Below are 15754 nucleotides of genomic sequence, written 5' to 3' on the forward strand. Positions count from 1 at the left end.
TTGTAGAACTACTTCTATCCACCACATATCCACTCATTTGTCACAAACTGACGTTACTAGTTCTAAATGGATGGTTGCTATGGCCAAAGGCCAGTCATTAGTTCCATCTCTCTCGTCAAGCGGGCATATCCCAGGATCCTGTTGATCCTTAGCTTTGTAAAATCACTGTTTTACTTAGCCTTCTGCAGTCATTGTAATGCAACATAACCAATAATTTAAACTAGTTTGGTGAAGTAATGTACAAGTGTGATACGGGGAAAAAACTGGAGCTACTTCATAGGTGTGCAATTAACTGTTTTTGTACAAATACACTTGTGTTTAAAAAGTATTTAAAGTGCTGCTAAAAGAGTTATCTCCATCAGTCTAGGATGGGTCTGGAAGAGATAGAAGACCTGTACATGCACACACTTGCTCACTCCATTTCCTGTAGAATGGCACAGTCGTGGATGAGGGAGAAGACCTTAGAGGCCCACTTGCTTATCTGGACTCTGGATTTTAGGTACCCCTTCTTCAGTCCAGGAAGGGAGCGCAAGGAGGACAGCAACTTCTCCACATCCTCCTCCAGCTCTGGCCTGAGGGGGAACACAAGCACATCCACAAATAAGGACACCACCAGCAGCAGAACACATTGCAAATTGCACTCTGCACTCATGAACAGAGTTCCTACTCGCTCTTTTTCCCTCTCAGCTGCTGGAAGGACTGGAGGAGGAGTGTCCAGTCGGCCATCTTCTCACAGGTGTGCAGAGTGGCGGAGAGATGAGACACAGCAGGAGCGCTGCTGTCGTGTTCAACACTCACACTGATGGCCACAAACACACACACACAGAACCAGATGTTATTGATGGTACTACATAATGATAGATAGAAATGCTCTGAGGCCTTCGCCCAACGTGATTTTGCTCAACCAAAACTCTTGTGATAGCTACATACATGAATGTAACCCATTAATTTCATGGGAAAACATAAAACTTTTTGCAAAAGGAGGGAAGTGCCGCACACTCCCGAGTTACACATATAAGTCTTTAATGTGACGTTTCGGCACTTCCCTTCTTTTGCAAGTGTTTTACTGGCTGCCAGCACCTCCTTTTCTGGTGTGCGTTTTGTACCTCCATTCAAAAACATAAAACTTTAACATACATTTTTTTTAATCAAGGACAGCAATTAAAGAAGCTTAAAGGGATGGTTCAGTGTACACACAACCTAAGGTGAATTTATGGATGACAAAATTACGTTAATCGGAGGAGTTTTGAGCTAGACCGTTGTTTGTATTAGCAAAGAAATGTCTTCTAGCTTGTAGCTGCAGACATGGAGCCACATAAAAATAAATCACCATTTTCAAAACATTGACAAGACTCAAAATAGCGTTACACTTTGGTGGTATTGTAAACTTTGAAAGTGTACAGAGAGGTTAGGACCGTGTCTGTAGTCAGCACATTGCCTTACTAAGTTTCTGGTGCGCACCTAAACCTGGCTAGCCTGGAAGCTAGCCTGAATGTAACCCCACCCACAAAATTTCCACAAAAATGTCCACAATGTTCCATTGAGAAGCAACTATGCCAAAACCAGAGCAGTTCGCACCAATCAAATTGTCTGGCCAGGCTTTATGCGATGATGAAGAGGATTAGAAGTGAGTATGGCTACATCAGGCTAGAAACATTCATGTGCGCACCAGAAACCTTTTCTCCAAGGGACTCAGTATCCAGTCCAATTTAGAATAAGGTGTTGAGCACATTATTTCTGTTTTTTACGGGTGCTTAAAATATATAAACTGATATATTCCTCAGTAATAATGTCCTGTCTGTCGCCTCACGTGAAACTGTGCTGGTCTTTTTCCACACAGAGAGATGAACAAAGATGGTTTCCATGTTCATCCTGCTGCAACATCCCAGTCAACGTAACACTGTTAAATAAGAAGGAGAAGATTGCAGTTTGCAGTTTGTGTGTTTCCCTGAAAATCTCAGTGTGAATGACACAGATGCAGGATTGTGTATATATTCCAGAAGCATATCAGCAGTTTTGCAGACGTTCTAGGAAGAAAACATAGCCTTGTAACCTCTGAGAAGAAAATTAACTTTACCATATGTTTACCTAGTCTGTCACAAGCAAACATGAATGTACTAGCATTGGCCAATGCCAGATAGTGGAGTGAGCTGCGGCCATCATTGTGTACTTGTCTAAAGAGAAGAAGATGCCCCAGTGTGTGTGTTCCCACTGACATGGTTTTGCCTTTATGACGAGACTTGTGGCCAGCTTTATATTAATGCAGCATAATCTAGTGGTAGAACTTAGAAGGATATCTGATGTGTTGTATCTGGTGTGTATGTTCTAGAAGGATATCTGTGTTGAGATGTGTAGATATTCTAAAAGGATATCTATTGAGTTGTGTAGATGTTCTATGTAGTGAGTATGTCACCTCATGATGCCTGTGACATAGGCCTTGTGTAGATGGTTTAGCAGCACTTCTGCTGTGTCAAAGCTGACTGTCTTCACAGACAGACTGACTGAACCCACAGACTTCTGTTGTTCTAGAGCTCGGAGGACATTATGTATAATCTGATCTGAAAACTGGCTGTTTTCCACTCTGAAAGAGAAGGAAAAGATTATTTCAGCACTCACCAAACACATTGACACTATATGTTATGAACAGGAAAACAGGAAGTGACTTCACCTCAGTCTCCTCAGGATCCTTCCTGCCCCCAGAGCTGATACCAGATAATCAACATCATCATCTGATAGGTCCTCCACATCCAGCCTGCAATACCACGTTCATTACGCAGCATTTATCCAGAGTTCCAGGTGTGATACCAGGAGTTAGCATTAACCGTTATGCTACTTGGTTAAAATGCTTTCATGAAAAAGAGTATCAATAACAATGTATGCAGACATAGATAGATAGATAGGTAGATAGATATTTACTTAATCCTAAGGTAAAAGTCTTAATCCTTACATTTAAATTTAAAGTTCTGCAAGCTATTAATTTGGCATTGGACCTGAGCATTGGCCTGCTTGCATATTTAATTAAGTTACATGTTTCCAGGTTGCAGTGACAGGTCTATTGAAATACACAGAATGTGTAGATTGTGTTTCATAGATGATATTGGTGACATCAGACACATACTGTACAAAATGTAAGCAGTAGGTGTAGGACACTTAAGTTTGAGGACAATGGGAGGCGGCAAATGATTTGACGCAATTCTCTGGGAAAAGTCCTGGTAGGGCTTGCAAAGGAAATAACAGAACGGAAAGGAATGGAAATGACTCAGTCGATACTTAAATTAAGTTAACTGCAAGTGTGAAGAAAAAAAAAGCATTTAACCAAGGACTTTAAGCGCAAAGCACCTGCCAAATACATCTTACTCGCTTAAATCGTAAACCTACACAGGACTTTAAATACCGGTAATAGTATAGCGAGATACAGACTTGCCTACAACTCTATGTTACTCACCACAGTTCCTCGCATGTCAGTTGTGACAGTGCAGGCGCAAGCAGCTTCAGCTTCTCTGCAGTCAGGTTGCAGTTGCTGAGATTCAGGCGTGCTATGGCAGGCCTGCACTGCAGACAGTAGCGCAGTACCGAGCAGTCTATCTTCTTTAGAACCACAGAGGCAAAGTCAACCTTCCTCCATTTCTCCATGACCTTCTTCACAAACGCATCGTCATGAAGCTCATAAAGACAGTGGAGAAAGAAGCTCACAGCTTTCAAAATAAATTTGTCAGCCTCTTCCAAAATCCATTCTTTTAGTAGATCTTGTAGCAATGTTGGAGATGGTGTGTTGCCTGATGAGGATGAACTGTTGTGGGAAGCTAAGAGTGAAACTGACTTTTTCCACACATTTGGATTTGAGAATCCAAAAAGGAAGCGAATGACAGGCCAAAGATGGATGTTTGTATCTGCAGAGGGTCCCTTTACTGAGTCCAACAGCGTCTTCACTTCAATCTCCATCTTAGTGCTTTCTAAGGTGATGAAGTATAGAGCTGAGAAGAACTCCTGAATGGTCTGATGCACAAAACAGTACTGTCTGGCACTGCTTCCCTGAAGGAGAGAGATTTTGTCAAGACCAGATACACTCTCCTTCTCAAACAAGAATTCCTTTTTACATGTTCTTTCTTTTGCCAGTTTCGCCAACATCTTTGGGGCCTCACTTTTAGCCATACTGGTGTTCTTCAGAACAATAAGTACAAACAGCAAAAATATGAGGGTCCTATTTTCCAGTTCCATTTGTTTCACCTCAGGACTCTCCCTAAGTATTGAGCAGATCATCCAGCATCTCATAGGGATGGAACAGGAGGAGAACAGGAAGTTGTTTTCACACACATACTGATGCGCTTCTTTAGCTCTCTCTTTGTTCTCAAAGAACACATGGAAGTATTCCTTCACCATTCTCTCAGAGAAGCCCTGGATCTCCGTGAAGCGCTGTTCTCGTTGATTTAGCAGCTTGCTCAGCTTCTTTGAAGCTTTGTGATTGGTGGTCACCAACAGGAAGGACTCAGGCAGGATGCGTCCTCCCAGCAGTGCATAGAGAATGTCTGCAGGGGGCGCTCTGCTGAACGGCTGGCTGGGTAGATGGGAGCTGGGCTGTTCTGCTGACAGCCTCAGCTCATCAAACCCATCGATGATAAACAGCACCTTGTGTGGCGCATCCTTTAGAACACCCTCAATGACATGTCTGAAACTCCAACGACTGCTCAGAGTGATCAGTTCCAACAAACTCCTCCACTCTCCCTGTGCTTCCATGTTCAGCTCTTTACACGTCAGGAGAACCACCAGTTTAAACTCCTTAGCGTACCGCTTCCTAGATGCCCAGTCGCAGATGATCTTCCGTGCAGTGGTGGACTTGCTATATCCAGAGTGTCCCTGGAGGATGACTACACTGGGAGGTGACTGACCAGGGTCAGGACTGAACAGCTGGTCCAGAGTGATGTTGTTGTAGTCCTTAATGCTGACAGTGCCCCGGTCTGTTCCTCTGGGTCTTCGGATAATGAGGGGATCTGTGTAGATCTTGGAATCTTTACCAGTCAGGGGGCTATAGTCATGTGCCCATGAAAACTTGGAGATAACCCACTGTTTGTACAGATGGATGCCTAGGGAGAGACATATATATATATACTCAATATATATTTACTATATATAAGTTAATATATTAATATATTTATTGTAAATATATATATACTATATATTTACAATGTATAGACAATACATTTACAGCAACACTAGTGGTGGAACATGGCTGCAGAAATCATACAAAGAATGCTTTTAGGAACACTATGCTCTTCCATGAACCACTAGACCAGTGATTCTTAAACTTTTTGTCTGGCGACCCCCCCAAAAAAAGTCTTTCGACCGCCTTCTCTCTAACTGGTGGAAGTTGGTTTTGAAATGTATGTTGCGAGATGGGCATTAGAAGCAGAAGCAGAAAATGTCTTCTCTCTTAGGTAGGCTATGTCAACACCAAAGGCATTATATCAATGGCAACCTTTGACTAAAAACCTTTAGAAAAATGCCTTTAATCCAGATGCAAATCATTTTGCGACCCCTCCAAAGTTTTTAGCGACCCCCAGTTTAAGAACCACTGCCCTAGACCGTCGTGAGACAGGATAGTTCTGCCCTACTAATGATGTGTTGTTGCAACGGTAATCCTGCTCAGTGCAACGGGAACCTCAGGTTCTTTTCTTTTTGAACTAGACAAACTGATGCGAAAGCAAAACGTAATACAACATCACATTTTTGGAAAGATTATATTAACAAGGGGAAACTTTATATTTTCCTCAGTGAAGAGAGTTTTGCTGAAATGTGTCAATAAAACAATGGTGTTGAGTATAAGACTATAAAGGAGCAAGACAATGGCTAGAGGAGATTAATATAATTACTGATGTCCCTTCAGCGCCATCTAGTGAGAAAATGACTGCAGTACCTCCATAGTGGTAAAACAAGATCCAACACACAGATAAGAACAGCAGGATAGGTGCAGTAAGTGCCCAGTGATGCCTGGAGCAAGCAAAAAGCAGCCCTGCAACACACACAAACAACCTCATCTGATTGGATACAAGACATACAAACAACCTCATCTGATTGGATACAGGACACACACAAACAACCTCATCTGATTGGATACAGGACACATACAAACAACCCCATCTGACTGGATACCGCACACATACCGACAACCTCATCTGTTGTGTGGGCGGAGGTAGTATAAAGGAGCTGGGCTAGTGTGCAGTAGCCTGACAAGTTGTGGGTTCAATTCCTGGCTTCCACCATTGTGCCCTTGAGCAAAGCACTTTCCCCCAAGTTGCTCCAGTTGTAATAAAATCGACATACCGTAAATCCTCAAATTGTGACCGGGGTCTTTTATTTACTTAGGCTGCGCAAAAGACAGGTCTTTATTTGGGGAGGCTTATATTCAGGGCAGGCCTTTATTTCTCATTAGGCTTCTGTCGTAGAATTGTATTCTTAGAAATAAAGTAGCCTAAGCTAATGAACAATATGAACAATAACGAATTAGCATGGACAACAGCAAGTTAAGGTAGTTTGAGAGCGACGTGTTGGAGACTTTTCATTGGCAACAGTAGGCATGCAACTTTGAGGCCAGCAGCCTATTAAACCAACCAACAATATAAAATATTAAGAAGAGCTATTTTCTTTCATTGAGTTAAATCGAAACAATGTCTTCTAGTGCTCGTGGACTGATAGCCCTACTGGTAGGCAATTATTACCCCGGGTTGTATTTGGGGCCCGGCCTTTATTTGTCCGAATCGACCACGCCCCAGCTATTATCCGAGGCCCAGCTAATGAATAGAATCCCGGCCATAATTTGAGGATTTACGGTATATAAGTCACTTTGGATAAAAGTGTCTGCTAAATGAATACATGTAGCTCTGATTGCATATAAAGCCCACACACTCTTATCTTTAACAAACGACATGTCTGTTCCGCCTACCTCCTGACTTATAGTAAAATAAAAAACAACATACCTGTAGGTGAGGAAAAGTCAGAAACACTCACGTGAGACCTCTACCTCCATTTCTCTGGTCTGTCTTGGGCTTGTCACTCTGCAGAGAAACCTGCTGCCCTCACCCTCCCTCACAGTGACTGCACTCTTCACTTTAAGGCCCTCAGGAAATCTCTGCATAGTGGGTTCAGCTGGGAGAGTCCGGCCTTCACAGGTCAGCCAAACCACCTGGGGCTCAGCGGACCAGCCTGTAGATTCACAGTCCAGACGCACGCTACCGTTCCCCCAGCTTACTGTGGAGATGAGGGGAGTGGAGCCTGCAGCTGGAGAGATGGGAGACCGGAAACAATCAAATCAGATCAAAATGAATCGATCAAATCCTATAGGTTCCCTGCTCTTCAGCACTTACACCCCCCACCTCCCCAGAACATTTTACGTCAGTGTGAGGGCAGCCGTGGCCTACTGGAGCAAGGCACCTAACCCCTCACTGCTCCCCGAGCATTTCAAACTCCGCCCTCACTTAACCCCACCACTGCTGAGACTCTTATTCATGCTTTCATAACCTCTTGACTGGACTACTGCGATGCCCTACTCTCTGGTGTCTCAGCAAAGAGATTAAACAGACTACAATGCATACAAAATTCCGTTGCAAGAGTTCTCACCCATACCAGGCCCTGGCAACATATCAGTCCTATCCTCCATGAACTACACTGGCTCCCTGTGCAATGTCGTATTCAATTCAAAATCATCCTACACAATCTTGCACCCTCCTATCTTTCAAACCTCCTGACCCCTTACTAACCAACCTTATGCTCCACTGATGCCCACCTCCTATCCACTCCCACTGCACATCACCATGGGTGACATGGCTGGCACTAGTCAAAGCACTTCACTGTCCATTTTCAAATCCATGCTAAAATCTCACCTTTTCACTCTTGCTTTTCCTTCCTACTCCTAACTGCCCCCTCTATCCCATCTACTGTTGTTTTATTTTTGTTGTCAACATTTGTCCCCCACTGAATGTATAATGTGTATAATGTGTATTAAGTGTACAACCTATATGTATTGTCCCTATATGCTGTTTTATTACTGTGTTACTCTTGCCATTACTGTGCAGTGTCCTTGGGTGACCTGAAAGTCGCTTTAAATAAAATGTATATTATTATTACTATGAACTACAAATCCCCTGACCCATCACTGCAGTAGATCCCCATAACACAAGAACACACACTGATCCTATTACTTTCCTGACCCAGCAAGAGGGAAGATTACCCCCTCATCATGTGAATTCAGAAGATCTGACCAAGCACCAGGGGAGATTACCCACTCATCATGTGAATTCAGAAGATCTGACCCAGCACCAGGGGAGATTACCCACTCATCATGTGAATTCAGAGGATCTGACCCAGCACCAGAGGAGAGATTACCCACTCATCATGTGAATTCAGAGGATCTGACCCAGCACCAGAGGAGAGATTACCCACTCATCATGTGAATTCAGAGGATATCCTCTAGTCTTATTTATGAACTACTATGCACCTGACTTGAGAGATCGCTACAGTACCTTCAACAACGAGTTCCACTGGCGCCTCATAAGTCCCAGTCTGATCTGCGATGTAACAACGGTATGTGTTTGCGTCTGAGAGTCTGAGTGCTCTGAGCTTCAGTGAGAGGTTTCCTCTATGCAGTTCTTCTCTGAACAGACTCGTCCTCCCTCTGTAGGCTGGGATCTTGTGATCTGTCCAGTCCTTGTGATGTTTGTAATGATGCACTATGTCACCCCCAATCAGCCACACCACTTCCATGTCCACTGCGCTGGTGGTGGGCTTGAGGGAACAGGGCAGGATCAGGTCTTCACCAACCACACCAACTACAGGACCATCTGGCCCCACCACCTCAAAACCTACAGGACGGAAACATCAGGACAATTCTTCATGACCATGGGGCATTGATTGACCACCCACAAGTGGACCGCTGAAAAACTGATGAGCAAAATGCCAACAGCCCCCCTCTGATATGTGGGCCAACAGTGGTCCACAGATGGCACTGTTCTTGCCATCTGTGTTGATCTATATATCCACTATTTTTTCCCCAATTGCTTCTTTAAAAAACTGTTTTAGGCTACACAATTTGCCATGGGGTCACATGCAAGAACTAGCCTAACAGTGGTGTACATTAAAGTTTATTGAAATCTTTACATTTGCTAGATTAGAGTAACTGTAACCAGAGTTACCTTCCCTGGACTCTTTCAGTATGGCCACATGCAAGAACTAGCTTCTTTCAGGAGTTAGCAGGAACTAACGAGGAGCTAGCTAGGCTGGCTAGTGAAACTAGCCTACAGCTTTAGAGTCTATATTCCTTTGAGTCGTCTTTAAAGAGAGAATAGAGAACATCTACCTGGTTACACACAATATAAACAGACTCTGTAACCCGTAATAAATAGGCTGTACTTTGTAAGGTTGTGGAGGTGATAGAGCAGAGTAGAAGAGACACCAACATGACACTCATCCTGAGTGGAGACCAGCCTCATAAAAAGGAGAGAAAGATGACCCTCGTACACCTGGAGAAAGAGAGAGAGACAGACCCTTACACAGTACACCCGGAGGGAGAGAGAGACAGCACTTATAACCCTGGAGAGAGAGAGACAGACCCTTATACACCCAGAGAGATATATATAGAGAGCGAAAGAGAGCGAGGAAGGGGAGAACGACCAAGAAAGAGTGAACGTCTCCACTGTGACCCTTTATAACATTTGATGACTGACAGGCAAAAGAGCTGTCTGTTTTAACCTGGTTACAGTGCATTCAAGCAAAAGAGTTGTCTGTTTTAACCTGGTTACAGTGCATTCAAGCAAAAGAGCTATCTGTTTAACCTGGTTGCAGTGCATTCAAGCAAAAGAGTTGTCTGTTTTAACCTGGTTGCAGTGCATTCAAGCAAAAGAGCTATCTGTTTAACCTGGTTGCAGTGCATTCAAGCAAAAGAGCTGTCTGTTTTAACCTGGTTGCAGTGCATTCAAGCAAAAGAGCTATCTGTTTAACCTGGTTGCAGTGCATTCAAGCAAAAGAGCTATCTGTTTAACCTGGTTGCAGTGCATTCAAGCAAAAGAGCTATCTGTTTTAACCTATTTGCAGTGCATTCAAGCAAACAAGCTATCTGTTTAACCTGGTTGCAGTGCATTCAAGCAAAAGAGCTATCTGTTTAACCTGGTTGCAGTGCCTATATCCTTACTAGTTTGTGTAATTCCATATTTTGTGGCTTAGTGACCACTCCTCTTTTCCTTCTTTTATAGTGATATGCTTATCTTATGTGGTTCAATCAGATAAATGGAATGCAACTGCAATGCACTGCAACTGTTTTCTAAATAAAACTATAATGGTTTTGTCATTGTAACGTATAGTGTTTTTTGTTTTCTTTTTTCTCATGAAAAAGTCTCTACAAAATAGGTTAGGCATTTTAGATCTGCATAGTATTTGATACACCTATAGCCTGGACTCATATACACAAAAGAAAAAAATATATAATTGGATGATTATCTTAGTCTAGTAATCAATCAAAACAAGAAACTTGCTTCCATCAAACAAGAGATTGCCGATCTAGAGGGACAGCTCAAGACAAAATTCTCCTCAGCGCAATTTAAAGAACTCCTAGTTCTTTAGTGTGACGCGCAGATCAGTGCATACAAGACGGACAACACAAAAAGATGGAGAAATATCAAAGAGACACTATGGACTATCGCAACAACAATGTCTACCCCTGGCTTCGGCATAACCATGGCCTTGGTGGTAGGCCGAGACAAAAACAAAGGCAACGGAATACCGTGAGCAGCGCCTCATCTGGAGACTGGAGCACTGACACCGACTCGTGCACAACCAGGTGTTTTTTACTCTCCAACACAGGGCCCTCTCCAGGACCCTCCCTAGCGACTCAGGGCAGCACTGCAAAACGCGGAGGAGGAGGAAGAAACACAAGAGGACAGAGATAAATGACAGTGTCATCAACATCTCCACTAAAGTCAAGACCAACTTTCTGTCTTATCTAAAGGTCTTTCTTTTGTACCTGTGAAGGGGAATGATCCTTTTATGACTAAAATAGAAATGTTTAAGTTTTTCAGATCTATCCGCCTCAAGGCTTTCTATTCAAAAGGAACTGAAAGACATTATAGTCAACAAACGACTACCCCATCTGAGGAATCCTCTCCTGCCCTTGAAAAGACTCTGTTTAAACCTAAGAGCACCTTTCTCCCTCCCATGAACAATTCGTCAGTCGAAACCTTCTGCCGGCTAGTAGAACAAGACGTTATCTCCTGTCTAAAGTCTGGGGACTATTCCATTAGACACAGCCTTACAACCTCCGAGAAAGAATCACTGCATGCATTAATGGCTGATGATGACATTGTGATTAAATCCGCAGACAAGGGGGGTTCTATTGTCATTCAGGACAGGGCTGCTTATGTACAAGAAATAGAGACACAACTTGGTGACGTTAACTTTTGTGCTCGCTTACATGGTGATCCCACAATGACGTTTAGTGAAGATATAAAATCTATACTCAAGAGAGCGGTGTCTGACTCAATCATTGATGAAAAAGAATACAAGTACTTGCTACAGACCAACACATTAAGACCAGTGTTTTATACTTTGCCTAAAATTCACAAAAGGCTGGACAATCCCCCTGGCCGTCCAATTGTATCTGGGAACCAATCTGTGACTGAGCCCTTGTCTAAATTTGTTGATCATCACATAAAGGATTTAGTGCACAACCTGCCATCCTTTCTAAAAGATACCACCGACTTTCTGGTGAAACTGTCATATATCGGAGAGGTTAATGCAACCGATATCTTGTGCTCTATGGATGTGACCAGCTTGTATACTAATATCCCACATGATGCAGGTTTATCGGCTTTAGGATATTACCTACAGACAAACCAAGTGCCACATAGTGAGTTCCTATTGTCATTGGCTAATGAAGTTCTAGCAAAGAATTATTTCATGTTTCAAAACAGTTTTTTCTTACAAACCCAAGGTACCGCCATGGGTTCTCCCATAGGGGCATCAAAACTGAAACTGAAAGTAACTCCCCACTGCCCCCATGGGTCTGCTTTCAGCTGCCTGTCCATAACTTGGCCTATGTTGTCCCAAATTGTCTCATTCTTTTTCCCATGGGCTGCATGTGATGAGCTTAAACAACAGGACTATGGGTCAATTTACACTGAACTTACACTTTTGCCCACTTTTGCAACTGGTCTTGCCCAGGGACAGACCAGTTGCTGGATGACTCCTCTACCTCCTGAGCCACTGCCGGCAACATAGGTCGTTATCATCTGAATGCATTAATTCCAGTAGCCTTATGTATTGAAACTCATAGTCATGTAACTACAAATGTCATAAACTATCCCTAAAAGCAAGGGAAATCGTTTTTATATCATTAATTCATACTTACGTCTATGTGGGTCATACATGAATAACACATTTCACCTGTTATAACAGGAACGTATAGGCTATTGCCACTAGTGTTAATTTAAGGCATAATGAGACATTTGTTAGGTTATCATGTTTAAAAATAGTACTTCAGAATATGGCTGCAGCTCAGAAACTAAACTACAAGTAGCCTCAAATGCTTGGTAGACCACCATTGGATTCAGGAGATGACTTGTAAGAATGTGTTACTTCAGTTAAGATTTGTTATTTATCATGTGAAAAAATACCTCCACCAGCTCCTCTAGCCTCGCCTCGTCGCCTCATGATCTCAGCTTGTTTCTATCCAAAGCTTGCGAGGGGACACGCGAAAATAGGCCTAACATGTCTCTGATTTTTGTTTTCAAACATATACCCCTTCATGAGCATATAGTCTAATTTCAATCTAGGGCTAGATATAGCGAGTTCTTCGCAATTACTTGTATAATACAGTTATCGCTTTTTACGCGCTGGACACTTGAAACACGACTGGCGAAAAAATGTAAATATGAAGAGGTAACTGATAGATACGTTGTCCAAACCCAAATAATTACTTTTATACTCTTTTGATCCCGTGAGGGAAATTTGGTCTCTGAATTTATCCCAATCCCTGAATTAGTGAAACACACTCAGCACACAGTGAAGTGAAGCACACACTAATCCCGACGCAGTGCGCTGCCTGCTACAGCGGCGCTCGGGGAGCAGTGAGGGGTTTTGTGCCTAGGTGCCTTGCTCAAGGGCACTTCAGCCGTTCCTACTGGGGTTCGAACCGGCAACCCTCCGGTTACAAGTCCGAAGCCAGTAGGCCACGGCTGCCCATTTTCTGTAAGTTGTAGCCTCGGCAGCGTTTGTTTTCGATGGTAGCCTATAGTCATTTACAGTCAAACTGCGCGACATTTAACTTGGCTATTCATGATTCTATTCCATTTGACTATCATCAAAGATCACAGAAAATTCGACCGAAACCCCACTCTAGATCGGAAATCAGTAGGCCTAGGCTATCCATAATGATGTGACGCCTAGCCATTAAAAAGATTGTCAATAACTAGTCATAATCATGGGGAAAGGTTAAAAGTAATAACTTACCTCTGAAACTATAGCCTACGAGCTTCGATCAATAACGTCTGCCAGGGATGGAAACTATTGATGGCAAACTTGGCGGCGTCATAACTAATTTCTATAGACTCAGATCATTAAAAGCGAGTCGACCTAAATGCAAAAAGGATACTTACACTGCAGCTATGGGTTTCTCTCATAGACATATAATCTCCCCTTGCCCCTGCTATAATGTTTCAACAGCTGAGGCGGACTTTACCATTAGACAAATGTCAGAAAAACCTTGGGCCCCGATCTACCAGGGGCCCAATGAACACCTAATAATTTTGCTTAAGCTCATGTCGGCTATACGCATCATTAATTGTTGTCATTCTAAACATCTACACAAAATTGCATCCGAACGATACTTCATTAATAACTAGTGCGTGCGCACATCCACCCCTCTTAGTCCCCACTGCAATGGACTATTCCCAGTGTGTCCCAAACTTTCTTCTGTCGTCACACTCTTTAGACTACCAAGAGACAATCTCAGGGCGCACCACCATGGTAGCAAGCATACAAAAGCCAACACACGTTTCATGTCGTTTATTGGCTGCCCAATCGTTAAAAAAAGCTATTTTGACGCTGTCGGGAAGCAATGCGTGAACCCCATAGCTCAGGCATATCGTCTGTCTGTTGCGGCCGCCTTTTTTTTGGTTCAGCGGGAGGAGAGGGTGGATCAAGTTCATGATCAAGCCTCCTTTTATTCGTACAGTTTTTGCCAATGCTTTTCAGCTACCCAACATGTAGGCTAGCGAACGTTTTGAACTTGAATGTAGTTAACCTTGGTTATGTGTTGCAGGTATGTTGTTAGTCGCAAGTGCAACATTCTTTGATAAATTGTAGATATGGGATTTAGAAGCATGCAGCCGGGGAAGGGCAGTATTTCTGATATGTATTTAAAATACGTATTTCAAATACAAAATAGCATTTTTTGTATTTTATATGTTATTGGGTTGAGGAAAATGCCTAAAAATACAATGAATACTCTCTGTGAGACAGATGTGATAGGCGCAAAAGGTTGCATGAAGCCTATAAATGGTTATCCCAAGCAGACAGTGCTGTTTTGACCTGATTTTAGCCCAGGCAGCCTAGTCTGACAGTCGGATCCGACAAACTTCTGGTCTATCTGATTTGTTGTGTAGTTTGAGCAGGCTCATGATATGACTTATGATTAGATAGATAGATAGATACTTTATTGATCCCCAAGATTAGAAGATAGCCGGCCTATGTTCCAGCTCCAGTCTAATCTGATTGGATATCTGGCATGTTACAAGTTTTTGTCAGCTGTCTTACTGTGTGAGCAGTCAACATAAGCCTACAATGTGAGCACATATATCAGAATTGAGGGAACCCTGCTGAAAAAAGAGTAGCCTGACCAGCTCAAGGTGGTTTGCTGGTTGACCAACTTGTTAACCAGCTTGTTTGCTATGATTAGACCAGCAAAACTACAATGGTAATTTTAGCTGGTGGTTTAACTGGCCATGCCAGCTTATGTTGGTCATTCTAGCAAACCAGCATGACCATCTTTCACCAACAATGTCAAGCTTGGCAGGCTGGTCACCAGCATGACCCACCCTTTGTCATCCAGGAGGCAGAGGTGTGCAAACTTTTTAAAAAACAGAAGGCCAGGAAAGCAGCAGGACCAGATCAGCTTTCCCCCGCCCTTTTTATAGACACTGCAGATCAACTGGCACCTGTCTTCACTGACATTTTCAACACTTCTCTGCAGCAGTGTGTAGTTCCACAGTGTTTTAAAGCCTCTACCATCATTCCGGTCCCGAAGACAACAAAAACAACTGGGCTCAACGACTTGGCCTCACTTCAGTGGCTATGAAGGTGTTTGAACGTGTGCTACTCTCCCATCTGCAAACCACAGTATCACCACTTATGGATCCCTACCAGTTTGCTTACCAGTCTAACAGATCTGTGGAAGATGCCATCAACCTAGGAGTTCACTCTATACTGCAACACCTGGAGTCAAGCTATGCACACATGATGTTCATTGACTTTAGTTCTGCCTTTAACACCATTGATCCACTCATCCTCTTCTCTAGGTTACAAGCCATGAACATCAGCTCTGTGTCACTGGATACTGGACTTCCTGAGGAATAGAATTCAATCAGTCATGGTTAACAATGCAACATAATGCCCTCTGACCCTCAACACTGGACCGCCACAAGGCTGTGTGTTATCTCCTCTTCTGTTCTCCTGTGTGTTATCTACACTAATGATCTCACCATCACTCTGTCAAAGT

General features: G+C 43.1%; 2 protein-coding genes across 9 annotated transcripts in view; both read right to left on the bottom strand.

The window, feature by feature from the left end:
• Window positions 1-15754, bottom strand: part of LOC121690338 (zinc-binding protein A33-like) — a 698440-nt gene that overhangs the window by 41113 nt on the left and 641573 nt on the right. The window lies entirely within an intron of this gene.
• The window catches only part of LOC121690097, a 790202-nt gene that overhangs the window by 8216 nt on the left and 766232 nt on the right, over window positions 1-15754 (bottom strand). For 2 of the 8 annotated variants that reach the window (XM_042070454.1, XM_042070478.1), the window contains 11 exons: window positions 10766-10884; window positions 9400-9509; window positions 8514-8852; window positions 7003-7272; window positions 5912-6007; window positions 3446-5081; window positions 2669-2752; window positions 2414-2581; window positions 1811-1900; window positions 668-799; window positions 417-572 (listed from right to left, as the gene is read on the bottom strand). In XM_042070454.1, coding sequence (XP_041926388.1) covers window positions 417-572; window positions 668-799; window positions 1811-1900; window positions 2414-2581; window positions 2669-2752; window positions 3446-5081; window positions 5912-6007; window positions 7003-7272; window positions 8514-8852; window positions 9400-9457 — 3029 coding nt within the window. In that variant the 5' untranslated portion in view covers window positions 9458-9509; window positions 10766-10884. Of the gene's footprint in view, window positions 1-416; window positions 573-667; window positions 800-1810; window positions 1901-2413; window positions 2582-2668; window positions 2753-3445; window positions 5082-5911; window positions 6008-7002; window positions 7273-8513; window positions 8853-9399; window positions 9510-10765; window positions 10885-13488; window positions 14263-15754 lie in introns of those variants that run through there. The other 6 variants (XM_042070470.1, XM_042070488.1, XM_042070497.1 and 3 more) reach the window with 6 other exon arrangements.

The sequence above is a fragment of the Alosa sapidissima genome, chromosome 2 (assembly GCF_018492685.1).
Source record: "Alosa sapidissima isolate fAloSap1 chromosome 2, fAloSap1.pri, whole genome shotgun sequence".
NCBI classification, from domain to species: domain Eukaryota; kingdom Metazoa; phylum Chordata; class Actinopteri; order Clupeiformes; family Clupeidae; genus Alosa; species Alosa sapidissima.